The sequence below is a fragment of the Arvicanthis niloticus genome, chromosome 11 (genome assembly GCF_011762505.2).
Source record: "Arvicanthis niloticus isolate mArvNil1 chromosome 11, mArvNil1.pat.X, whole genome shotgun sequence".
NCBI classification, from domain to species: domain Eukaryota; kingdom Metazoa; phylum Chordata; class Mammalia; order Rodentia; family Muridae; genus Arvicanthis; species Arvicanthis niloticus.
In genome coordinates, this window is record NC_047668.1 from 69,899,960 (window position 1) to 69,925,410 (window position 25,451).

General features: G+C 43.4%; 1 protein-coding gene across 4 annotated transcripts in view; it reads left to right on the top strand.

Annotated features, from left to right (window-relative positions):
- The window catches only part of Plekhh2 (pleckstrin homology, MyTH4 and FERM domain containing H2), a 95,799-nt gene that overhangs the window by 54,885 nt on the left and 15,463 nt on the right, over positions 1–25,451 (top strand). For all 4 annotated transcript variants that reach the window (XM_034514443.2, XM_076942391.1, XM_076942390.1 and 1 more), the window contains 10 exons: positions 1,250–1,408; positions 7,840–7,920; positions 10,555–10,734; positions 14,335–14,443; positions 15,969–16,081; positions 17,054–17,233; positions 18,584–18,681; positions 20,175–20,352; positions 21,141–21,296; positions 22,662–22,759. In XM_034514443.2, coding sequence (XP_034370334.2) covers positions 1,250–1,408; positions 7,840–7,920; positions 10,555–10,734; positions 14,335–14,443; positions 15,969–16,081; positions 17,054–17,233; positions 18,584–18,681; positions 20,175–20,352; positions 21,141–21,296; positions 22,662–22,759 — 1,352 coding nt within the window. The remainder of the gene's footprint in view (positions 1–1,249; positions 1,409–7,839; positions 7,921–10,554; positions 10,735–14,334; positions 14,444–15,968; positions 16,082–17,053; positions 17,234–18,583; positions 18,682–20,174; positions 20,353–21,140; positions 21,297–22,661; positions 22,760–25,451) is intronic.

Genomic DNA, 25,451 nt, shown 5'->3' on the forward strand with positions numbered 1-25,451 from the left:
ACATAATATACTATTGGATTCGAGAGCCCTTGTATTTTAGTATCGAATTAGACTGTGGTGATGAACTTCAAAGAGGGGAATCGATTGTTGACCAGAGGCACTGTCCTGCCAAGTGTTAACAAAGGTGACTGATTCCTATCTCACCTACACATAAATTTGCTAAATTTAAAACAGGCTCTGAGATACTCTAAATCCAGACACTTTGCTTCTGAAATGTTGTTTCAATAACATTTGTTGTTGGTGGTGGTGGGATATTTTTGTTTGTTTTTTCAAGACAGGGTTTGTTTCTGAGTGGCCCTGGCAGTCTTGGGACTCACTTTATAGACCAGGGTGGCCTCAAACTCAGATCTGCCTGCTTCTCCCTCAAGTGCAGGCTTTAAAGTTGTGCAGTGCCACTGCCGGGACCCCAGTACCACTGCTGGGCACCCGTTATTTTATTATTGTGGTCAGCATTATTACCATCATTACGATTTTGTCGTTCCTGTGGAGGTAAAAATTTGGCTAGAGCCGGGCAGTGATGGTTTACACCTTTAATCCCAGCACTTGGGAGGCAGAGGCAGGCAGATTTCTGAGTTCGAGGCCAGCCTGGTCTACAGAGTGAGTTCCAGGACAGCCAGGGCTACACAGAGAAACCCTGTCTCGAAAAACCACAAAAAAAAATGGCTAGAAAGGTTTGTGGTTGATGCTCTCACTGGACCAGGATCCCTGAGGTTAAATTGATGTGTCAGGGAAAGCTCTACCATAGAGCATGACTGTAAAGAATTGATTGTAAAGCCCTGGCATTTGGGGGAAATTGACAACACAGTTAATTTGAGACTGGAATGTTGTGAGTTCTTGGTAAATGGTCACGTGTAGCACCAGGAGCTGGTGTAGAATTCTCATTTGTTTCTATTTGGTGCTTCACTCCTCTCCATGAAAATTCCCTCCTGCACTGTTAACTGTGTGTGCACTTAGTCATCTTCAGTCGTTCTGTTCAACAGCCTAGAGCTTCTCACGCTGAGGAGTGAGAAGGAACATGTGACAATTACAGATATAAAACCACAATCCTAGATTTAATAGTATGAACAAGTGTCAGACCCATGGGAAAAGGGATTTAACTCAGTGGCCGCTATTCTCACACAGTGGCTAAAGGATTCTATATTTCCTCAAAACCAGACTCTAGGTGAACCATATGTGCTCCCCTGTTGGTAACACTACTTGACTGGACAGGACTAAGTCATCATTAATGCCTCTTCTTATCCCATTGCAGCTGACCACAGAGAAACACACATACTTTCTGACGGCTGATTCCCCCAATATACTGGAAGAATGGATCAGAGTGTTACAGAATGTACTGCAAGTCCAAGCTGCTAACCCCGTTTGCCTGCAGCCTGAGGGCAAACCCACAGTAAAGGGATTGCTCACCAAGGTAGGACCCCTGTCCTCAGCAGCATCCTAGGCAGCTGCTTTTGTAAGCTCCATGCATCATGAATAGTGAAGTGCAGATAATAACTGTATTTAATATTTTGGTTTGGGGTAAGATAGCTCAACAGATAAAAGTGCTTTCTGCCAAGCCTGAAGGCATGTATATGTGTGTGTATGCATGAGTGTGTGTGTGTGTGTGAGAGAGAGAGAGAGAGAGAGAGAGAGAGAGAGAGAGATTTTGTGTATGAGAGACCTAACAATACATCATGACATACTCCTATTGCACTAAGTACTTACCTGTGGAAGACAGTTCTCTCCTTTAACCTGTGGGTTCTGAGATTAAGTGCAGACACTAGACTTGGTGGCAAGCACCTTTACCCACTGAGCCATAGCGCCATCCCTCAGCTTGTTCTTTGAGACAGGTTTACTAGACTAGCTAGTCAGAGGCCTGTGGGATCCTCTTCCACACACTGGGATTAAAAGCACACACCACAGCACCTGGCTTTTTCTGTGGGTACTGGAATGAACTCGGGTTCTCATATTTAATAGCAGGCACTTCCCCTTCTGAGCATGCCTCCCCAGCCCAAATATCAAAGATTTTAAAAACACAACCATTTGGGGGCTGGTGAGATGATGGCTCAGCTGATAAAGGAGCCAAGCCTGATGCCTTGATGCAATCTCTGGTATGCAGAGAACAGTTCCCACAAATTGTCCTCTGACCTCCACAAATGTCTTGTAGCATGTGCTTATCCATAGATAGATAGATAGATAGGAGATAGATAAATGTGATTTTAAAGCATGTATAAAGCATTTTAAAACATTCCATCTGAGTCCTCTCTGTTGGAAGATTCTATCTTTAGAGGTCTTCATGCAAAGACCTAGGGAACTATAAAGGTTGGAGTCCCATTCTCTTTCAAATGTTTAAAATATCCTGTTGGTCACTTTTGAGAATGCTACAGTAAAATATTTATATTCATAGTGATGTGCTTGAGTCCTGTTAAGAGATGAAGAGTGTACAGAAAATTGTACATATACTACACTGTCACTTGTATCTAATGATAACATGAGAACATAGGTTGGCGCTATTCAGTAATATTTACAAAATCTGACTGACTAGTAACACTCTGCACCAAAAGTAAGAAAGAATTCACCAGTGTATTCTACAGGGACATATGCCAGGGGTGTGTGTCTCTGTTTGTGTGTGTGTATGCTGTGAAGTGTGTGTATGCATATATATCTATATATATACATATATGAGTGTGAGTGTGGTATGTGTGAATGTATATATGAGTGTGTATGTATGTATATTGTGTGGTGTATGAATGTATATATGTATACATGAGTGCGTGTATATGTGAATGTGTGTGAGTGTTGTATGTGTGAGTGTGTGGTGTATAAGAGTGTGTATGCACATGTGTGTGAGTATGTGTGTGTATGTGAGTATTGTGTGAATGTGTGTATGTGTGTGAGTGTGTAAGTTAGAAGTTCAGGTCAAGTGTCTTCTTCAAGCACTTGTTTGTTTCTCTCACTGAGCCTGGAGCCGATAAGAGCCTAGACTGGCTGGCTCAGCAGGCTTTGCGGGTGTTCCTGTGTCTGCACCCAGAGCACGGGGATTTATATAAGTTCTAAGAGTCCCTCATCAGGGTCAGACAAGTGCAGCAAGCACCTTTATTCAGTAAGCTGACTCTCCCGCCCATGCCTGCACTTTAAATGAGCTTAAACTATGTAGTTAAACAACTAAAGCATGTGTGCTTATGGACAGGGTGTTTCTTAGATTTCTCTCCTGGTGCTGATGACTGTTTTCTTAGGCAGGGCCTTACGATGTGGCCCTGGAGAGCCTGTAACTCACTGTGTAGACTGGCTGGCCTTGAACTCATGGAGATCCACCTATCTCTGTCTTCCAAGTGCTCAGAATAGAGGTGTGTGCCATTTCTGGCACTTACTATTTTTATTAAGAATAAAACATAACGATTAACATTATTCATATTAGATGCGTACTATGAAGACGGCTAGGAAGAACTTGACTGATTTAATCCTGGATCTTGTCCTTGGAATTTTCATGCTAGTGCTTAAGAGAATTCCCTCTGCGATTTCTTTAAAAAATAGAGTCCTTTGGGGTTTGTGATGGGGCCATGGACATGGGTGCTGTTAACAGCTCTCTTGCTGAGGTAGATGAATTTGTAGGAGGCATGACAGAGTCTAAGAACAGCTGAAGTCATGGCTCTCCTGGACAGGAGGCTCTGAACTGTTCTGGGAATCGAAACAGAAGGCTGAATTTTAAATGGTGGCCACCAGTAAAACCAGTTTGTTTGGATTGAGTTAGGAAGTAGACAAGATTTTATAAGTACACAGATGGAAGATGGGATCAGGTAAGAACACTTGTGAGAAAGGAACAGCTTCCAGGAGACGGACAGGCTGTTTGGGAACAAATTGCGGTTTTGGGTCCTATAAAGACATCTTTCCTAAGAAGCATCACGGGCCAGCAAGATGGCTCAGCTATGAAGATGCTTGCCACAGGAGCCTAGCTGGCAACCTGAGTTCAATCCCTGGAGCCCAGGTAAAGGTGGAAATTACCCACACAGTTGTCCTGCAGTCTCCACATGCACACCATAGATATCACATACATACACACACACACATGCACACACATGCACACACATGCACACACACACATTAATAATAACAATAACTAGTTTTTAAATAACCTGGTGGGAAGCACAATAGAATGTATGCAGGAGGAGAGAGCTGGCTGAGAAAGGAGGGCTTGGGGACTTGGCATCATTTAAGTGACTGTTAGAACAACAAAGATGAGATAAATCCCCCAGGACAAGGCAGACGGAAGATATTCAGAGCAGGGATGGAGAGTGGAGCACTCTAAAATGGAGGGCGTGTAGGGGCATGGGCGAAAAATCCTGAGGATTTTTTCTCAGAAAAAACTGTTTTCCTGAGACCAAGAAAACCATAGAGTAGACTTGAGCAGGAGGGTGGGGTCTTTGGGTCACACTCTGGGAAGAGAGCACATTGCAGAGGGATGGAGGGGAAGTGGGAGGCCAGTGTAGAGTGTGAGTTTACATGGCTGTCTAGACTCTCCAGGACATCAGGAGGAGTCCAGCTGGGGGGACCTGGAGTCAGAAGAGAATGGGGGAAGACATGTGCCTGGATTTACGGGCTAAGGGAAGATGCCAGGAGACATGGGAGGTTAAAATCCAGAAATGAGTGGGTGGGAATGGGGAAGGGCACAGTGGAAGAGCGTGAGGAGGGCTGCAGATGGACATCTGCATCGGAGAGACGTGGAATGCCGTCACTTCTAATGTCCTTGGTTTTCTTGGTCTCCTTAAGATAAAAGTATTTACTCAAAGTGGGAAAAGGATTGACTCTGATCGCTGGGAATGTGGTGTAGCCTGAGACATGTGGGACTTACATGCATTACTGTGGGCTCACTGAACTGTAATGGTTGGACCTCAGTCAGTTATTTGTCTCTGGTATCTCCAGTCGTGTACATGTTAGAAGCAGAGACGCTATAGTGTAGAGTCAGGAGCATCTTCTTATGTAAAATTTTCAAATGTGCAATAGATTTGGAAGAATTTCTACAGCAAACACCTGTATTTCCATCACCTGAATTCCACAATGCACTTTTTACTTACTTTTCTGCCTGCCTGTCGAGGTGGTTGTTTGAAGTGTGCATTTTTTATTATAAAATTTCAAATATACAAAAGTAAAGGAAGTATAGTCCCGTCACAGACGCACCGTCAGTGTCAACAGTCATCAACCATGGCTAACACTGTTTCCGGATACCCACCTACTCCGGCTTTCTCCTCGTACCCTCCACTGGGCTGTTTAAAGGCCTGCGGAGGTGCAGTATTGTCGGGTGGATTTGTTAGGAGCATAGGAATGTAATTTCATCATGGGCCCTGGAGCAAGGGTTGTTCTGTGATCAAATCCCAGGTTGGCAGAGAAGGAGGCAGGAATGGAGACACTAGAGATGTTCGGATCAGGGAACCTGAGACAGGAAGGTCAAAGAACAGCAGCGGTGTGAGGCAGAGGGCCTCAGAGTGGGTGGCTGTGGAGGTCGGCGACTAAGGGTATAGGTTATAGAAGCGAATTCTTTCCCCATGGAGAAGAAGATAGACACAGGGTGTGAAGACAAGGGCTGGGTGGAAATGTGGGAAATGACAACGTTTACAGGAAGTAGAAAGTGCAGCTGAAGAGATGCATTGGCTGAGACAGCGGGAGGAAGAGCCGGTGAGCCACACTGCCCAGCTACCACCTGTGTGACCCGGATTAAGTTCCTTACAGGCCCTGTGCCTCAGTGTCCATATCTGTGAAATGGGAGATAGTTATAGTGACAACCCCTAGGGGTTAAAAACATGAAAGATATTTCATTTAAACATGTAAAGCATATTCAGACAGTACCCGGCCCATGAGAAGCACTCAAAAGTGTGAGGTTTTGTCATAGTTGTTTCTTGTAGATACTAAAGTCAGCCAGGCTGGTGGCAGGATAGGGATACGGTGACAGGAAGGGAAGGGACCAGGGAAGCTTGTGTTCAGTGGGTTGACAGAGGCGTAGGGTAAAATCTGTTTTAACACCACTGATATGGAAAGCCTTTATTATCAAAGGTCAAATTCAGCTTTTTAAATTATTTGAATTGCCAAGCCTTTGAGATGACCTTTACATCTCCATAAGGATTTGTCTAGTATGCTGTTTTGTTAAAATGCTTTTGAATCCGGAGTTTGAAGGAATCCTTGCATAGGCTGTATGCATAAAGACGGTGTGTGCTTGCATTTGGAAAGCACAGCTTTATCACAGTAATAAAGGTTCCCACTTTGCGTCTAGGTGTAGTCATTGTTCTAGTTTAAAAATAAATCATTTCCAAAGTATAGGAATTATACTCCAGTTTTGAGGAACCTTCTTTCAGAGCTGTTTAAAGAAAGAGGAAACAACCCTGCAGTACACTATTTAAAAGCTCAGGATATTCCTCTGTAAATACATGTTTCCAAATTTAATTAAACTGAGGGGTGTCGTGCCAAATGCAACATTTTGTTGATGCTATTTCTCAAGGAGCATTCTAAAGCCATCAAAACATTAGGCAGAGTTATTTATTTAAACCATAGCTTCAAATGCCGCAAGGCTAGCTGGTTTTATGGTTTTAAGACAGGCCATTTGACTCTTTATATAGTGAGGAAGGAAGCATTTAGTGCAGTTACTATTATATTTTGATTTTATATGTTGTCTCATTTGGTCAAACGATAGCCCAAAAGGTGTACAGTAATCCTACATTGTGACAGGGTCACTAGGTAAGTCACTTGCCTGAGGACACCAGAGTATGAATGTGTGTGTGTGTGTGTGTGTGTGTGTGTGTGTGTGTGTGTGTGTCTGTGTCTGTGTCTTTGTGTATGTCTGTGTCTCTCTGTGTGTCCCTGTGTCTGTGTCTTTGTGTATGTCTGTGTCTCTCTGTGTGTCCCTGTGTCTCTGACTGTGTATGTGTGTGTGTGTGTGTCTCTTTGTATGTGTGTATGTCTGTATGTGTATGTCTGTGTCTGTTTCTGTCTCTGTGTATGTATCTGTGTGTGTGTGTGTTTCTGTGTCTCTATGTGTATGTCTGTGTCTGTTTCTGTCTCTGTCTGTGTATGTGTCTCTCTGTGTGTTTCTGTGTCTCTATGTGTATCTGTGTATGTGTGTGTTTGTATGTGTGTGTTTGTATCTGTGTGTGTCTGTGTCTGTACACAAAATACTCTGGACTGGGAATGACGGGACTTTATCTCAGGCTTGCCCACTGGTGGGACTTTGTGTCTTCATGTCTTTGTAGGGTGGAAGGTGTGGTGGGTGTAGACCTTGAATGCCTGTGCCAAGCAGGACTAGTGCAGGTGGGAACTCACAGTCCAGAGCTACCAAGGCCACCAGGTTCTGACCCTCACGGTATTCATCTGATCTGCCCCTTACCGTAGGTCAGCAGTTCTCAACTTCCCTAACACTGTGACCCTTTAGAACGATTCCTCATGGTGGGGAGACCCCCACCCATAACGCGATTTTCATTGCTACTGCATAATTGTAACTTTGCCACTGTTATGAATCATAATATACATACCTAACATGCAGGATCTCTGATATGCAACCCCTGTGAAAGGGTCTTTTGACCCCCCCCAAAGGAGTCATAACCCACAGGTTGAGAACCTCTGTTCTGGCCTGAAGCTTCACATGTGACGACACACAGCAGACTCTCTGTGGAAGCGTTACACAGTATGCCGGAAAGCTTCCAGTCTGCAGAGTGCTATCAGCCGCTGTCACAGGCAAATCTTGGGCAGCGTTTGAGCAGTCTGCCAGATTATCACTTCAGTCTTGAGCCAGCACCTGTAGAACCTCGCAGAGAATGTATATAATACTGCAATTTTCCAGACTTCTGAACCACATTTTAATCCATTGAAATATAATTTCAGGTAAAACATGGCTACTCTAAGAGAGTCTGGTGCATGCTTGTTGGAAAAGTCTTGTATTATTTTCGTAATCAAGAGGATAAGGTATGTACCCATCTTAATATCCTAATGAGAGGAAGAATTTTGCTTGTGCTGGCTTTAAAAGCTTTTCTCTTTGCCTTTTCTGTTGCTAGGCGAGACTTTAGAGTTTTTGGTAACCTGGTGTCATTCATATTTATTACTGAGGCAATAGCCTGCTTGGCCTTTATTTTAAATTTTAGCTTGGTAGCTTGTACCTGATGTACTTTCTAAGAACTGAAAGAGCAAAGCCTTGATTTACTGCCAATGTTCACTTGGCCACTCTTCCCAGTGTTCTGACCAATTAGGATGTGAGCAGCTTGGAAAGGAGGAAGAGGAATTGGCGCTGTTGGGCCTTGGAGGCCTGAATGCCTCTTACCGGTTCATCCATTGCATGTTACATCTTGTCTACTTGTTTTAAAACTAATATCTGCCTCACTCCCAGGAACAGGAGTAATCTTCACTTTGAAAGTAGAAAGATAGGCCATCTACCAAAGGTGAAATGGTCCCAGGTCGTCATGGACACTCAGTCACCTCGGTGTCACTGCAACTACATGAATTTAGCCAATATCGATAAGCCTTGAGCTTGGGTAAAAGGATGGTGTTGGCAGCCTGAGGCTGGTCAGTTAATGATCCTAGGGTCTGTCCAGTGACCATGTGGGTCAGTTATTTCCCTGGTCCCTTTTCTTGGGCTGTACTCTCAGGTCTACCAGCTGGCTTTAACATTCAGGCCGTTGTTCTCACGTTGCCGGTGGCGTGAGAGTTGACAGAAAGGATGTGTCCAGAGGAGCGAGGAAGGAGCTTGTATCAGAGAGCTGCCTGAAGCTTTAGGTCGAAGCCCAGTGCAGAGCAACACTCAGCATTCCCTGCTACACTGATGCTCTGGAAGACGGCCATTAAAGTTCCAATGTGGAATTGGGGGCACAGTTTTAGAAAGGTTCAGTGAGTGAATTTATCTTTAAGATAAATTGAGGGGAGAGAGGTCAGGGACTGGACGCTCTTCTAGAGGACTGGGTTTGGTTCCCAACACCCACATTGAGACAGATGCTCGCAATCACCTGTAACTCCAGTTCCAGGGAATCTGACAACTTCTTCTGGCCTCTGCTGGAACCACAGACACGTGACACACACAAAGAGAGACAAACACATACATATAAAATAAAAAATAATTTTTAAAAAGTCAAATACATTCCAGTATGTTTAATTAAGTAATCCTTATTATTAGCCAGCCACTAGTTAGATATAGCACAAAATAATCTTTATTTATTAAGGTGTCTTTGGCATGCCATGTTCCTCAGCCTCTAGCTTTTACTCTGAGGGAGACAAGACACACTGGAGAATTTTGAGCAGAGCTACCACAGTCCCACCCTCTTTAACAGGAACAGGCTTCTGTTTAGGAACAGACTGGAGGGAACAGGAAAGATTCTAGTCAGGAGATTGCTAGACTAATCCAGTCCCGAGACAGCTGTGGTTGGTGGAGGCCATGGCGCTAATCAGAAGCGACCATATATTCTGGAGGTCTTGTTGATGGAATTTATGTCAATGAAGTAAGAGGGTCAGCAATGCTGTCAACGTTTTTGGCCCAAACTTTTGGAAAGATGAAGTCACCAAGGGAGGTGGGGACGGCTGGAGGGAGAGGTGGCTGAGGTAGACGTGCTGAAGAGAGCCTGAGATGTTGTTAGACATCTGAGTCCAGATCATGAATCTGGAGTTAGGCATCTGGGAGCAGCTAGCATAGGCTGGGACTAAAGCCATGATCTTGGATGAGATCAGTGTGTGTAGGTGGTCAGGACAGGGCGTCCAAGCACAGCCTTGGAATGCACCAGGAGGATGAATGAGAGTGCATGCCTTTGTGGTTAGGATGGGCTTTTTCAGAAGAATTGCAGCCAGCACTCAGGAAGCTGATGCAGGGGAATGACTGCAGTACCTATGTATATAATGAAACATTGTTTCAATCCTTTCCCCATCAAGAGGGGGAAAAAAGTAATCCCTGCAAACATTTGCAAACCTGACCAAATATTTTACAAGCTATAAATCTGAAGAATGTTCTTAACTAGCATAAAAGTTTAAATACAGATCTATTAAATGACTAACAGGGAAGACATGTTTATGTTGGTAAAAGAATAAACTTTAACTGAGCTATGGGAAGGTTTGCTTACCCTTAATTTGCAATGGAAAGAGCCACCACCTTTCTGAGGGATGTGTGACACACTTTGATAAATGGCCTGAGAACACAGGACATTAATGGGGATCAGAGCTAGCCTTTGTACCAGCTGCCTAGTTATTTTTTTCCCAAGGGACAATATGGACCCTATGTCTACATTGTACCTCTTAATTGACTAGCTTAATCAAACCACTCACCAATCTGAGAGGAAGACAGTCCACTGAGTGTTTTCGCTGAAATAACTATATCCTGAGCGAGGAGTCAGTCACTTGATTTTGCCTCTAATGTTAAATGCCCAGTATTCACTTGGTGTTTTTATGTCACTGTTAAGGTTTCTGCTTGTTGCTGTTATGTTGTAATAACATGAACACTTAGACTTCAGTGAGGTATTCCTTTCTCAAAGCGTGCCTTTTAAAGGGAAAGATGCAAGGGCCACCATAACTTCTAGTAGTAAGAGATGGACAACGCCTTCGCTAGAACACTGGCCTCTGCTTCAGTTCCCTCTAGGTCAGATCAAACTCTGGGAGGCTAAGGTGGAGGAGGTGGACAGGTCCTGTGACTCGGATGAGGATTATGAGACCAGTGGGCGCTTTCTGCTGTCTACTCACTACACCATCATCGTGCACCCCAAGGACCAAGGCCCTACTTACCTGCTCATCGGATCTAAGTATGAAAAGGTATTTAACGTCTTTGTGGTTCGTCTAAAGTGACCCAGACATTATACTTCAGGTACTGAGGGTTTCAGGCCAATTTTATGGAAATAGGAACAGATTTTTAGGAGAAAAAAAGCCTTTTCATTTCTGTTTTCTGGGATTTTTAACCTCTCTGGAAATAAGTGTCATCTAAACATGCTAGTCTTCAGTCTGTTGACAAAAGTTGTGTCCAGATCAAAACTAATGGTGACCATGGGGGACAGAAGCTCCTCCTGTGTGGAAGTGTGAGCCTCCCCAGCTGGGCACACCTGGTGAGCCTAAGGCTTTTAACAGTTTTCATTCTTTGTGGGTTTTATTTTTCCAGTAATAACCTTGGTTTGGAGACAACAAAAAGTGAATAATTATATTTGCTATATGTCTATAACTATATGTCTATAGCTCTATGTCTATAGCTGTATGTCTATAGCTGTCTGTCTATAACTATATGTCTATAACTATATGTCTATAACTGTATGTCTATAACTATATGTCTATAACTGTATGTCTATAGCTCTATGTCTATAGCTGTATGTCTATAGCTATATGTCTATCGCTGTATGTCTATAGCTGTATGTCTGTCTATAGCTGTATGTCTGTCTATAGCTGTATGTCTGTCTATAGCTGTATGTCTATAGCTGTATGTCTATAACTATATGTCTGTAACTATATGTCTATAGCTGTATGTCTGTAACTATATGTTGTCTATAACTGTATGTCTATAGCTATGAATGATAAAGGAAGAATCACAAATAGATGGGGAGTGAACTTGTATTTATTATATGTGCTATTATATTTTTTTGTATTTAGATAAAATTAGCTATTAAGGAAAACATAATTTAACTTCTTTCTTTCTTTCTTTCTTTCTTTCTTTCTTTTTCCCGAGACAGGGTTTCTCTGTGCAGCCCTGGCTGTCCTGGAACTCACTCTGTAGACCAGGCTGGCCTCCAACTCAGAAATCCACCTGCCTCTGCCTCCCAAGTGCTGGGATTAAAGGCGTGGGCCACCACTGCCGGGCTAAAACATAATTTTTCATTTTATACAATTGTCAAAAAACAATTTCCGGATGAATTTAAAGCGATAAAAGATTTAACGATTAAAAAAAAAACAGCTTTTATATCTAAATCGAAAGTGCTTTCTAAGAAAAAGACACAATTTAAGAAAACAGTGGCAGTGGTGGACAAACTAAAAATCTAAAACCCTGGGCTCAGCAGCAAGAGGACCCAGTTTGAGTTCTCAGCACCCACACAGAGCTCACAGCCCCCACAGCTATAGCGGGAGGTATTCGAAAGGACACATCTGGCTGGCTCCTGGCTTAGCGGCCATGTTCCCACACACTTGGTGGCACTGGAGGCCACCTGGCCTCAGCAGGGTGTCCTCATCTCGGCAAGCTCTCCTGAGGGGAGCGCCAGAGCTCTCCTAGCAGCCACCAGCCTCACACCACGGTCGTCCACCCTGCGATCAGCCACCACACCCATCACCTCCGTAAATCAAAACTCTAAAGCTTATAGTTAACCAAACAGATTTATATATCAGCAAATACTCAAATCTCAAGATGTCCACACAGTTTTGACAAGTCATTCCAATTATCCTAACCTTTTGATTTTATATCTACCTACTTCACATGAAACCATGTAGATCCATGTCCGCTGCCATTTCACCTTTCTCACTCTCTGCATCTCTGCCACCCGTAGCTCCCCCTCCCTTTTTCCTATCCAATCACAGGCCTCCCGCTGCAAATAGCTTGAACAAGCAGCCATCTGTAATTCTGGTTTCAGGGGCTCCAGCACTCTCTTCTGGGTTCCAGGAATATGAGGCACCCAAGGGATGCACTTATATACATGCAAGCAAAATGCTTATGCACATAAAATAAACATAAATATTTATTAAAATCCTTTATATTGAATAAGATTGCAAATGCAATTAGAATATATAATAAAAACTCAAAGTATTCCATGTGTGGCTACTGTGTCTTGAACATAAAAACAATAATGTCTTAGTGTTGGTTGTGTTTAAACACATGTATCATGCAAAGTCCTCTGTAGATGTCTTTATCTTTACAGTTACTCTTGCAGGAGATGGTTTTATTTCCACGTACAGAGAAAAAACACAGAAACACTTGCCTCTTGAGATTTAGATCCATTTCTCTGACTCCAGAACCCAGGCTCCTGAACATTTGCGTTTACTGTTTCCTATTTGATTAAAAAAAAAATTACATTTCCAATAAAAATGAGATAAGGCTCACTTAAAAACTTACTAAGGCAGATAATCATAAATAAATAGAACATTGACTTCTATAATCAAAGAGATGGAAAGTGTGAAAAATGACAAATTTTCAAATCATCTAAGATTTAAAAGCTTTTGTGAGACCCCCTGGAGTGGGGAAAGCGCTCACTCAGTATTGGAGAGAGCGTCAGGGCCGGAGAGCACACGGGAAGCTCCAGCAGCAGCCACTGGATGGGATGGGTTTCCGCCAGTCCCTAGAGTCTAGTTCCTCACCGTGACCCTATTTATTTTCCAAGATCATACACTAGGGAGGCCACAGATGCAGCTTGGGGGTAGACTGCTTGTCACACATATGCAAGGTCTTGTATTTGACCCCAAAAGTTTCTTTAAAAGGAATATTATACAAAGAAAATTATCATAAATTAATTGTCTGTATTTATTTAAAATTTTTATTTCAGAAATATTTTAAATATAGAAAAATATAACAAATACCCCTCTTAACTAACAGATGTTAGATGGGACAATATCTTTTATCTGAAAAATTAATAATGATAAGTATTAGTAAAATGCAGAAATTATAACAGTCTGTTTCAGTATAGTATCAACTATTATAAAAATTTAGTCTACATGCCAGGTGGTGGTGCATGCCTTGAATACCAGCACTTGGTAGGCAGAGGCAAGCAGATCTCTGAGTTTGAGGTCAGCCAGGCCTACAGAGTGAATTCCAAAACAGCCAGGACCATATAGAGAAACCCTGTCTCAAGAAGCAAAGATTAAAAAATAAAAAATAGTGTATATATGTATTCCTACAGAGGAAAAACAGAAGTTGAAATTTTGAGTATTACTTTCTTCATTAATTTTTTTCATCTCTTCAGTATTTTGTGTATACTACTTTGGTGGTAAAATTTTAAATTGGATAGATTTTTGTTGTATTTCTTAGACTATAAGAATTGTACATTCTAAAATAACTTTACCTAGCTCTATGTATTTCATGTATTACACTCCTTAATTTTATCATGCTTTTCTAAGAAGCATGTGTAGAACAGTGAAAACTGAGCGTGGCTCAAGAGAGTGAGCCCTCCTCAGAAACCTGCGTTCAATACCTGGAACCCACAGAGTAGAAAGAAAGAGCCAGCTCCCTCAAGTTGTGTGTGACTTCCACATGCACACACACACACACACACACACACACACACACACACTAAAATGTACAAATCAAAATTTAAGAAAGTGGTTTCTTTTCTGCCTGGAGGTTTTTGTTTGTTTGTTTTGTTCCGTTTACTGTTTTTGCAGGTTGTTTCTTCTGGTGAAATGAACAGGATATCTTGGCTAATGTTTCTGTTAACATGTTCCCTTTTGAAGGAAACTTGGCTGTATCACCTCACTGTTGCAGCTGGAAGCAACAATATAAATGTCGGATCTGAATTTGAACAACTGGTTTGCAAGCTGCTAAATATCGAAGGGGAGCCCTGTAAGTTCCTAAGCACACAGGCTTTGGAGTTGATGAAGCTGATCCCAGATCCCAAACCCCTTAGCCTAATGGGGTTCACATTATGGGTTTCTCTTTCCCTGCGCCTCCTCCCTGGCTTTGCTTGTAATGGGCCCGAGTCCTCAGGCTCTGGGACACTGGCAACCTTCATGCTCTGTCCTGTCATGCTCTCTGCCTCTGCCTTCATTGCTCCCCTTGTCTGGGGCACCCCACCTTAGCACCCCTCTCTAACGCGATGAAACACTCCTTAGCCTTAGAAGACCCCTCAGCTAGCCCGCCCAGTGCAGTCGACTGTCACAAGGTGCTTCATCCTTGTTGACGTTAAGCCCCAATTCGCCTTTCCATTTAACCCACTTATAGCATTTGGAGCTTTGCGTTCGCATTACGTTTACAGCTACGGTGTATTATTACATGTGTTACTGCTGTGATGGACTACTTGACAAGCAGCCGAGTGTTTCATTAAGTAGGAAGGTAAGGGAGGGAGAGTTACTTTGTGTCTGCACCTTGAGCTGCAGGACGATGAGGTGATTACCGATTTCCCCCTTTTATTCACTCCAGAACCCCAGCCTGTGGAGTAGTGAGACCCAGTGTTCAGGGTGGGCCTTTCTTCTCTGTTAAGCCATGTGGACGTGCCTCACAGACAAGCCTAGAGGCAGATTTCTGAATCTTGTCCCATTGAGGTTTAAAATTAGCTGTCCTGTAACATTTATAAATATTGAGGTTTAAGATTAGCTGTCCGCCGGGCAGTGGTGGCGCACACCTTTAATCCCAGCACTTGGGAGGCAGAGGCAGGCGGATTTCTGAGTTGGAGGCCAGCCTAGTCTACAGAGTGAGTTCCAGGACAGCCAAGGCTACACAGAGAAACCCTGTCTCGAAAAAAAAAAAAAGAAAGAAAGAAAAAGAGAAAAAGAAAAAAAAAAAGATTAGCTGTCCTATAAGGTTCTCCATTGAGACTCTAGACTGTCCCATGATTTACGCACAGAGACCACATTCCATTCGTACCTACCAGTATTTAGGCAGTGATAGGGTGGAATCTGGGGGCTGCCACACACACAGCACGTACTCTACCACCAAGCTGCACACCCAGCCGCAGAGTAGGGATTTAAGAAGCATTGATTTCAGGAGTGACTTCATGTTCCTCTCTGTCTTTCTGTCTCCTCCTGTTTGGCTTCTCTAGATTTTTCCCAAGATCCTTGTTGTTAAAGTTACTTTCCTAGCCGGCTTACCACCTATTGGCACGTGTAAGCAACACGATGCCGAGTGGAATTATGACAGCTGAGACAGTCAGGGCTTGGCTCTTCTGCGATCACTCTGCTAGAAGAAAGACATGGGGACCTCAGGGGCCTGAGGATGACAGATAACAGCGTTGCTGGGAGGGTGGTTGTTGTTGTTGTTGTTTCTGACCCTTGGGAGAAAGTGAGCCAGGCTGGAAGGAGCTAATGGGTCAGGCCAATGGAACCAAATGACTGAATCCTCTCACTCTGCTCATGTGCTCTTCTGTGTTCAGCCTCCCAGATATGGAGACACCCCACGCTGTGTCACAGCAAAGAAGGAATCCTGTCCCCTCTGACCACACTGCCTTCGGAAGCTCTGCAGACAGAGGCCATTAAGTTATTTAAGGTAAAATTGTTACTTGTTGGCAAATCATGTAATTAATTGAATGTAATCATTTTGTTATAGTGTTTGATGATAACAAAATTCAAGCTGTAATGGTAATGATGATGATAATGATTATGTTGGTGATGGTAAAAGATGATGGTGATGATGGTGGTGGTGATGATGGTGGTGGTGGTGATGATGATGGTGGTGGTGATGATGGTAAGATGGTGGTGGTGGTGATGATGGTAAGATGATGATGGTGATGATGGTGGTGATGATGATGATGGTAAGATGATGATGGTAAGATGATGATGATGGTGGTGATGATGGTGATGATGGTAAGGTGGTGGTGATGATGATGGTGGTAGTGGTGATGATGGTGGTGGTAAGATGATGATGGTAAGATGATGATGATGATGGTAAAATGATGATGGTGATGATGGTGATGGTGATGGTGGTGGTGGTGATGATGGTAAGATGATGATGATGATGATGATGATGGTAAAATGATGATGGTGATGATGGTGATGATGATGGTGGTGATGAGAGAAATGAGCACTCTTTCCACTGAGCTATACCCCCCCAGCCTCACTGTCTTCTGGAGAACATGTAGGATGATGCTTCATCAGGAGGCTATTATATTTTGTGTGATAAAGAAAAACATTTTAAGGAGGGCAATGGAAAGTATTTAACGTGAGAATGTGAATGTTAACATGGATGGCTGACCAGTGAGGTGGACGTGTTTCAAAGCTCTTATTAGAGAACACAGTGTGATCATTGTGTCTTCCAAACAAAGGGACCCCTCTTTGTCTTTGGCAAAATCCTTTTGCTCTGAGGTCTGCTTGGTCGGTAGCCACTCCAGATTTCTTCTGATTGTAGTTATCATAATATATCCTTTTTCATCGTGTTAGACAAACAACTATTGGTAAAAGATAGACTGGCTATGATCTGTCAGCTGGCCCGTTCCTCACCCGTGTGTTCTTTCCCATTCAGACTTGCCAGCTCTTTATAAACGCCGCGGTCGACTCCCCTGCAATTGACTACCATATCTCTCTAGCTCAGAGCGCTTTGCAGGTCTGCCTGACACATCCCGAGCTACAGAATGAAATTTGCTGCCAGCTGATTAAGCAGACGAGACGGAGACAGCCACAGAGTCAGCCAGGACCACTGCAGGTGTGTATTGATACATGTGCGTTGCAATTTGGAGTGATTTCTTCTGATCGAAAGAATGGTGTGCATTCAGTACAGACATCTGAGATACACACAGCATGAATGGAAGATGGCTATTGATATTTTGATGTATATCCTTTGGGTTCACTTGTCTACAGTATCTTCTATAGAAGTGTATGTCCATTATAAACTCCCTCGGTATTTACACTGGAGCGTATTATGCATATTGCCCTTCTAAAACCACAGAATATAATCACTTCTCCTGTATCATTAAACATGCTTCAGAAACTAAAGGTTAAGTTCTTACTGGTCACATCACAGGTTAGAGAGGTGGTTCAGAGTACGTACTGCTCTTCCAGAGGACCAGAGTTCAGTTCCCAGCACCCGCCACAGGCAGCTCACAACTGCCCACAGTGGCTTTGGAAGCCAGAGGACAGAATCTGACGCCAGGAGCTTTTCTTTCCCTGCTCCCTGAGCAGTGAACAAATGACTTGCCCTTGATCAGCAGTGGGTGAGCCCCAGCCCACGCTGCCTTCCGGGGCTCTCTGTCGTCCCTGGCATGTCCCAGTCCCTCTTGGACCCCTCTCTTCCGTTCCCATGTTCTAGTTTACAATCCATCCCAAAGTATATCCTCCCAGGAGATCTCTCCTAGCACCCCCAGCCATTGCCTCCGTGTTATAAAAAATTAATTCATGATGTTATCTTTTATTATAATTTTGTGTTTATATAAGCTCTTCCCACTAGATTAGACTTCTCAAGGACAAGATCCATCTTTCTCACCTTCTTATTGTAAGCTTCCTAAAAATACTGGCGTTATACTTGTTTAATGAGGAAAGTTACATAGAGAAGTGAGCAAACGGAGAAAACATAACACACGACCCTGTTACCCAAATCAGTCTGTCAGTATTTTATACTTTGCCCTTATATGTGTATATATAATGAATAGAAGCGAGTCGGAGTGTACAGGTTTTAGTCTTTGACTATTTTGTAATGCACTTTCCCCAAAGTTATGTTTAAATGGATAAGTAAAAACATGAAGGAGTAACAGAGAGTGAGGTCCCCAATCATTGTGTGTGACGTCAAAGAGAGATGTTCAGCCTATCGGTAAGCTTTGGTGCTGCCATTGGAGACCGTAGGAAGGATTAGGTGCATCCTGGGTCTGACACACTGGTGAATTGTTCCACCTTTAATGTAATGTAAATGCTCTGAAGAGATCATGGGTATGTAGACGAGTCAAGGGTTAAGAGAGCCGTTCATCAGTTCCTCCCCTTCCCGCCCTCTGTCAGGCACATGGCTCTGATGTGTCTGTGTAGCTGGCATGGTCTCTAACGAACGACACTTCTCCTTACCCAGGGCTGGCAGCTCTTGGCACTCTGCGTCGGACTCTTCCTTCCCCAACACCCTTTCCTGTGGCTCCTCCAGATCCACCTACAAAGGAATGCAGATTGCAGGTGTGCAGAGCACTAGGCAGCTGAACTACTTATGTGGCCTCGAAAGTCTACGATAAATCATAAGTATTTAATAACCTGCCAGGTATATTCTCAAAAGAACGCGTGAAGCAAATATTGGGACAGGAAGCCTTTTACTCTGATTTTTTGTAGAGCCTGGGAAACATTCCCTTTGTTATGATAAATACCTTATACAAGATTACTAGGAAAGCATAAAGATCTGACAAAGACCATTCTTAAATGAAAAGACGGTGTCCATTGCAAGTGTGAATGTCTCACATTCCTGGGTACAAGCAACCGTTTGCTTTCTGAGTTTCCCCTTTCACCGATTTATCCGAATTGGACTCTTTTTGTGGAAGTCTTCCCTCACAGTCTTCTTTTGTTTTGAAATTGTATTCAAATTGCTTCTGTTTTTGTTTTGTTGTTGTTATTGTTGTTTTATTCTCTTGAAAAAGATATTCAAAATCCATTATTAGAATGATCTTTTTAGTCTAGGGGCTAAGGCAGTTAGCCAAGGCTTTTCCAGGTTCATCTTGTCATCTGAGAGAGGTTTTGGGGAGGTGTTTTTATTTGTTCCATTGGTGGTGCTGGGAGTCTAACCCAGGGCCTTGTTGAATGCCTCGTGAGCACTTTATCAACTGAAGCCCACTCTAGCCTGAGAGGTTCATGTTAGTGTGAGAATAAACATGGGGAACAGCACAAACACACACATACAAGGGAACAAAAGCAGCTTGGAACAAGAGAAAAATACCCCTTAGTCCATAATACATTCTAGAGAAGCTGTGACTTCTCTAGAGAGAAAAGCTGTGACCAAGGTCATGTGACTATGGTGACTGCCCAGCCGCTGACAAAGAGTGGCACCATTGAGTCTGTCTCTCAAAAGCACTTGACTATAAGTGTATTTAGAAATGCCATTTTTTTTGGAACACAATAAAACTTGTGTTTAATTTTATGCTGTATATAAATAAATAAGGGCAGATAAAATCTTGATCCCACTTATCCGTTTGTGTCCTTGAATGTTTTTCTCTTCGGACTGTTTATGGGATATGAGTTTTTGCCTGAAGGCATTTACTTACCTTGTTTAACAGTGAAACAATCTGCATGCTCTTCAAGAGATTGCTGGGACACCAGTGGGTGGCACTTAAAGGTAGAGTTCCTGCCTACTGTGCCTGGGGCCTGGGGTCAGTGTGGAGAACTCTGCCCTGTAGTTTTATTATATCGTATTATTGGTTATGCATTATCTTCTTTCAATTTGTTAGCACCATGATTATATATATTGACCGTATAATTGCTGGTGATTTAAAATTCAGCTTGTGATTATAGCAATGTAGAGAGATTGAGAAAAAAAAAAAAAAAAACTTCATGAGAATGTCTGAGTCTGTTGCAAAATTAAAGAAACTGGAGTCCAGTAAGCATTAACACTATGAAAGCTGTATTCATTAGTGTCTTAATTAAATTCATTCTTAGATTTTTTTATCTGAAGTTTTGCATTACAGGACAGAGTTTGGGAAATATGCCATTTACTGCCAACGATGTGTAGAAAGGACACAGCAAAACGGAGACCGAGAGGCCAGACCGTCCAGAATGGAGATCCTCTCCACTCTTCTTCGAAACCCCTACCATCACTCTCGGCCCTTCAGCATACCCGTGCACTTCATGAATGGGATCTACCAGGTGAGCACGCCTGCAAAGAGACCAGGTCTCTGAAACAGAATGGCTGGAGAAACAATGTTACACACTATTATACAAATCCGAACGCTTTGGTGAAGTTTTCCCCGTCTGTGGGCCTGCAGTGAGCGAGCGCAGTGAACCCTTCAGTGACAAGACACAGGCCAGCTTCTCCTCTTAGAGTCTTCAAATCTCAGGAATTACCTGGTAATACATTCATTCTAAGGCTCTCCAAGTTCTCTGGCCCAGATGTTCATTTGTTACCATACATGTTACAAAGTTAGCAATTACTTTTCCTACCCCTAAGCCTTTCATCCCTACACCACACAAGTTATCCTGTTATAGCCACACAACTTGGCATGCCACCGGCCAGATACACACACACACATACACACGCACCAAATAAAAATTTAAATGTTTTTTTAAGAATAAACATCAGATACACAAAGGTCCTCATTGATTTAAACAAATGTATTTTCCGTCATATACTTATGGACTGTACTGTATTTCATAACTTACTTCCAATGGGTAAGCCTAATTAATGTCTCTACACTGTATTTGGCGCTGTCAAATTCAGCTTTGAATTTCTGTTGCCTGCAGCTGAAATTTCTGAACTCTTATAGCAAGCTGACTATCTAAGTCGCCTTCTTTGTTTTCTCCAGCAAAGCGCTGGACCAAACGTTAAAGCGCCTACAGAACACACTACTGTTAGTCACGCATCGCTCATGCCCCGCTTCCCCAAGGCCTGCTCAGTGTGTATGGTTTTCATTAAGAGTCTTGCTCCCTTTGGCTAGGTAGTTGGGTTCGACGCGTCCACCACAGTAGACGAATTTTTGAACACTTTGAACCAGGACACAGGAATGAGGAAGCCAGCGCAGTCTGGATTTGCACTGTTCACGGATGATCCTTCTGGCAGAGACCTGGAGCACTGTCTTCAGGGAAACATCAAGGTGAAACTTAGTTCTTCAAAGGCGCTTCACTGAGCAAACAGCTAAAAGACTCACTAGTCTGTGCAAGTTTAGTGCAGGAATTTTCCAGAAATGTTAAGAAACCTGATCAGCACATTTTTAAAAAATTGCCAAACTTTGGCAAAGCTGATGAATTCTTTTCTTTTCTTTTCTTTTTTTTTTTTTCCCTTTCTGGGGTTGGGGGGGGGGCATAGAATTCTTAATATGCCACCTGTGCACACAAACTCTGCATTAATAGAAGAAAAAGAGCTACAATTGTTAGGATAATCTAAATATTAGGGAACTAGGACTAGTGGGCAGGCAAGATGGCTCAGTGGGGGAAGGTGTTTGCAGCCAAGCCTGTCAAACCCTGAGGTGGATCCCTGGAACCCACAAGGTGGAAGGAGAGAATTGACTCCCACAAGATGCCCTTTGACCTCCATGCATGTATACGCAAATAAACGAATACAAAACAAACAAAAAGAAATTTTGGGAGGCCCATCCCCCTTCGTTCATCACTGGTCACAGTGGGGTTTCGGTATCCTGAGGGCTAAGTGGGATCCTGGGGGTGGAGGTGAGGGTGGGGGGCATGACACTAATAAGGCTTTTTCTCTGGGGATCTTGAGTTGCTTAGAAAAGAACATTTATATTCTGATAATCTTACCATAAATTGAAGGTGGTAAGTGTTGTAAGAGGGTTGTGGCCCTTTGCAGAGGGGAATTTCAACGTTAGGCCTATGGGGAGATCTGAACTGCAGTCGGGTAAGAAAAGAACCAATGAAAATAAATAGATACTTTAAACATCTTTTCTGGTTCATGCTATAAAAACAACAAAACCCACAAGGTTTTCATGGGCTGATGGCAACAGTTAGAAATATGGAATTACTCAACTGAGGGGGGCTCAGAGACATCATTCATTTATCTTAGAAGTGAGGAAACAGGGAGAAAGGTCTTCACTGCACCAAGCAGCTAGCACCGAGTGGCGAGCACTCTTGTCTCAGACTTCTTTGGGGTACCTTGTTATCCCAATCTTGATAAATTCACAAGGTGGAAAAATTGCTTCTTCAGAGACCAAATCATGAAAAAAATCCCTGGAATCTCTTTGTTTCCAGCCCCATGCAGTCCTGCCTTAAGATTCCTTTCTGGGTAAAAATGCGTGGCCACAGTCCAAAGTTAATGTGTGTCGGGCTTGACAAGAGGACCAAAGGAACAGTGTATAATTAAATCCTAAATTCAGAGCTCTATGAAGCTAAAACTGAAAACACTGGAGCGAGTGTGGTTGGTTTGTATAGACCCACAGGTGCTCTAGTCTTTTTAAAGTGTTGATTTTAAAATTTCCATGGATCTCAGTTTTCTATTTCTTTTCTAGATCTGTGACATCATTTCTAAATGGGAACAGGCGTCCAAAGAGCAGCAGTCCGGGAAGTGTGAGGGCAGCAGAACTGTCCGTCTGACTTACAAAAACAGGTGTGCAACGCTGAATCTGAACACCAGAGCTGAGCGTGCAGCCGTGTCCAGACCACGGGCCCTCGGGCTAGTCTCCTACTCACTGGCCTTGAAGGCACAATGTTTGCATGTCTGCTTACTTTTCTATAATAACTTAGTTCTGGGAGAAACTACTACATGAGATTTTTCTCATTTTGTCCCTCTCCCCCTCCCCCTCCCCCTCCCCCTCCCCCCTCCCCCCCTCCCCCTCCCCCTCTCCCTCTCCCTCCCCCTCCCCCTCCCCCTCCCCCTCTCTCCCCCTCTCCCCCTCTCCCCCTCTCCCCCTCCCTCTCCCCCTCTCCCCCTCTCCCCCTCTCCCCCTCTCCCCCTCTCCCCCTCTCCCCCTCTCCCCCTCTCACTCTCCCCCTCCCCCTCTCCCTCTCCCCCTCTCCCCCTCTCCCTCTCCCTCTCCCTCTCCCCCTCCCCGTCCCCCTCCCCCTCCCCCTCCCCCTCCCCCTCGAAGCATAGACAGTCACACCTAGGCTAGAGATGTCCGCAGTGTTGATGCTAAGTTCAGGAAGCGGCTGACAGTGGAAACTTTAAAAACTATATCGGGAAGAGTGGTTAGCACCCGTGGAGGGAGGCTCATGGTCTGGGTCAAAAAAGCATGAGCCTTCTTAGCAGATGAAATTATAACACACTTTGGCATGTGGCCAGAAACCCCATTTTCTTTCTTTTTCAAATACTTTTCCTTAGCTGTTTTTGGCAGAAGATGGCATTGAACTGTCCACCTTACATTATATGGACGTCCAAAAAAGATGTTTTTCTATTTTTTTTAATCTCATAGCTCATAAATTAATCTATAAAATATCAGGCCAAGAACCTGGTGGAGTTACTGGCATAATGTTGAATTCTTTTAGAATTGCCTTTGGAAGGTCTTCAGAGACTCGGCATCGGAATGTAAGAAGCGGAGGCATTATATAATATAGAAAGAACATAACAACCTTTCATCTAGTTCAATATTTCTTTTTCTGATAATTTATCCTACAGAAATACCCACATAAATGGACGGAATATTCCAGTGTGGCCCAGGATCTTCTTTCCATAATTTTAGAATAGTAAAAAATAATGGGAGGGCTTGAATATTCATCAGTAAGAACAGGGTTGGATTGAGGTGATAAATTCATATTGTAGACTGCACCTTGCACACTCAGCCTCCGAGGGCTGGTGATGGCGACCTTCGATTGCACAGGTGCCTTTTATACGAGCACTGCTAGTTGTCATTTGTCAGAGACTCTTCATTCAGGAGCTTGTGAGCAGGGATGATTGCCCATCTTGTGGACAGCTAGGTGACCATGACAGTTTGCTGTCTGTTGCTCTGATAAATATCACAATTGAGAGCATCTTGAGGAGGAAGGGATTTATTTTTATCCTATAGGTTATAGTTTATCATCAAGGGAAGTCAGGCAGGAACTCAGTGCAAAGAGCTTGACTTTGGTCACTGGCCCCTCTCAGCCAACTTTCTTATGGGGCCCGAGCTCATCTGCCCAGGGTTGACACCATCAGAGGCCCGAGCCCCCACCCCCCCAGCAATTAGCATCAAGAAAAATGCCCCATGGCCATGCTCAGACTAGGTTTTCTCCGTTGTGTTTGACAACCGAGATTAGCCATCGCGGTTGGGATCCATAGTCTTAGGTCATCCATTCCTCAAGATTTGCAGCACCCTTTAAATAATGGAGCGTAAACAGGTTTTTGTTGAGATCAAGCTATGCCTGCTCTGAATGACTCCATATTGTGTAAGATGGTTTTCCAGGCGGTCCCTTGTCCATTTTGCAAGTAGCTATTGACTATCCTTTGAGGGTGTAAGATGATTGCACCCTGAGTGGATCCTCAGACGTCATCCACCCAGCCCCACCCACACAGCACAGGCCGATAAATGACTTTTCCCCTGGAATAGGAAGTGTACCTCTGAGAATTTACTGAAGTGAACTGAGACTTTTGGGTATATTAGAATCATATCACGATAATTCTACTGATGTTTCTATGGCTGGCAGCCTTCATATGTGGCTGTTTGCTGACTGGCAAAGGCAGCAGGCTAGATGCCTGCTAAAGCCTCCGGAAGTCTGCAGTTTAGCAGCATCCGAAGCCTGAGAAGAACCGATCTGAAAGGTCACATTTTGCCATCTCCATCTGTTGATCTCTTTGTGGTTATGTTGAAATTCAGTTTGACTTTGTTGGAACAAAATGGGAAGACCACCATGTCTAAGGCAGTTGTAATAATTAATACCTTAGGCTTGATTAACACATTCCAATTCTGGTTTCAAGGGCTACAGCTGGAATTAAAATGAAATTTAGGTGAAATGAACAAAGGCCATTTGAAATACCTACAAATAAGGAGAATGCCTTTAAGGCTTCGCCGATAGAAAAGACGAAGACCAAGGTGGTAGTGTGATGAAACCACATTGTTTAAACAACAGACATCTCTAAACAAGAGGATTGGTGTTTACTCAGTCCGCAAAGCCCAGAGAGTCATGGCTATGAGAAAGAATGCTTCCTCTAAACATGGCCACACTTTGGCATGTCTATAAATAGGTTACACAATGAGCCCTAATTTCCAGGGACACAATCGGGAGGGAACTAGCTGTGACCTGTCGTGCTGCCAGGGATCTATCTGATTCTTCCTCTGCCAACTTGCCTTGTAATGACTAAAATACTGATTTTTCTTCATCATGGA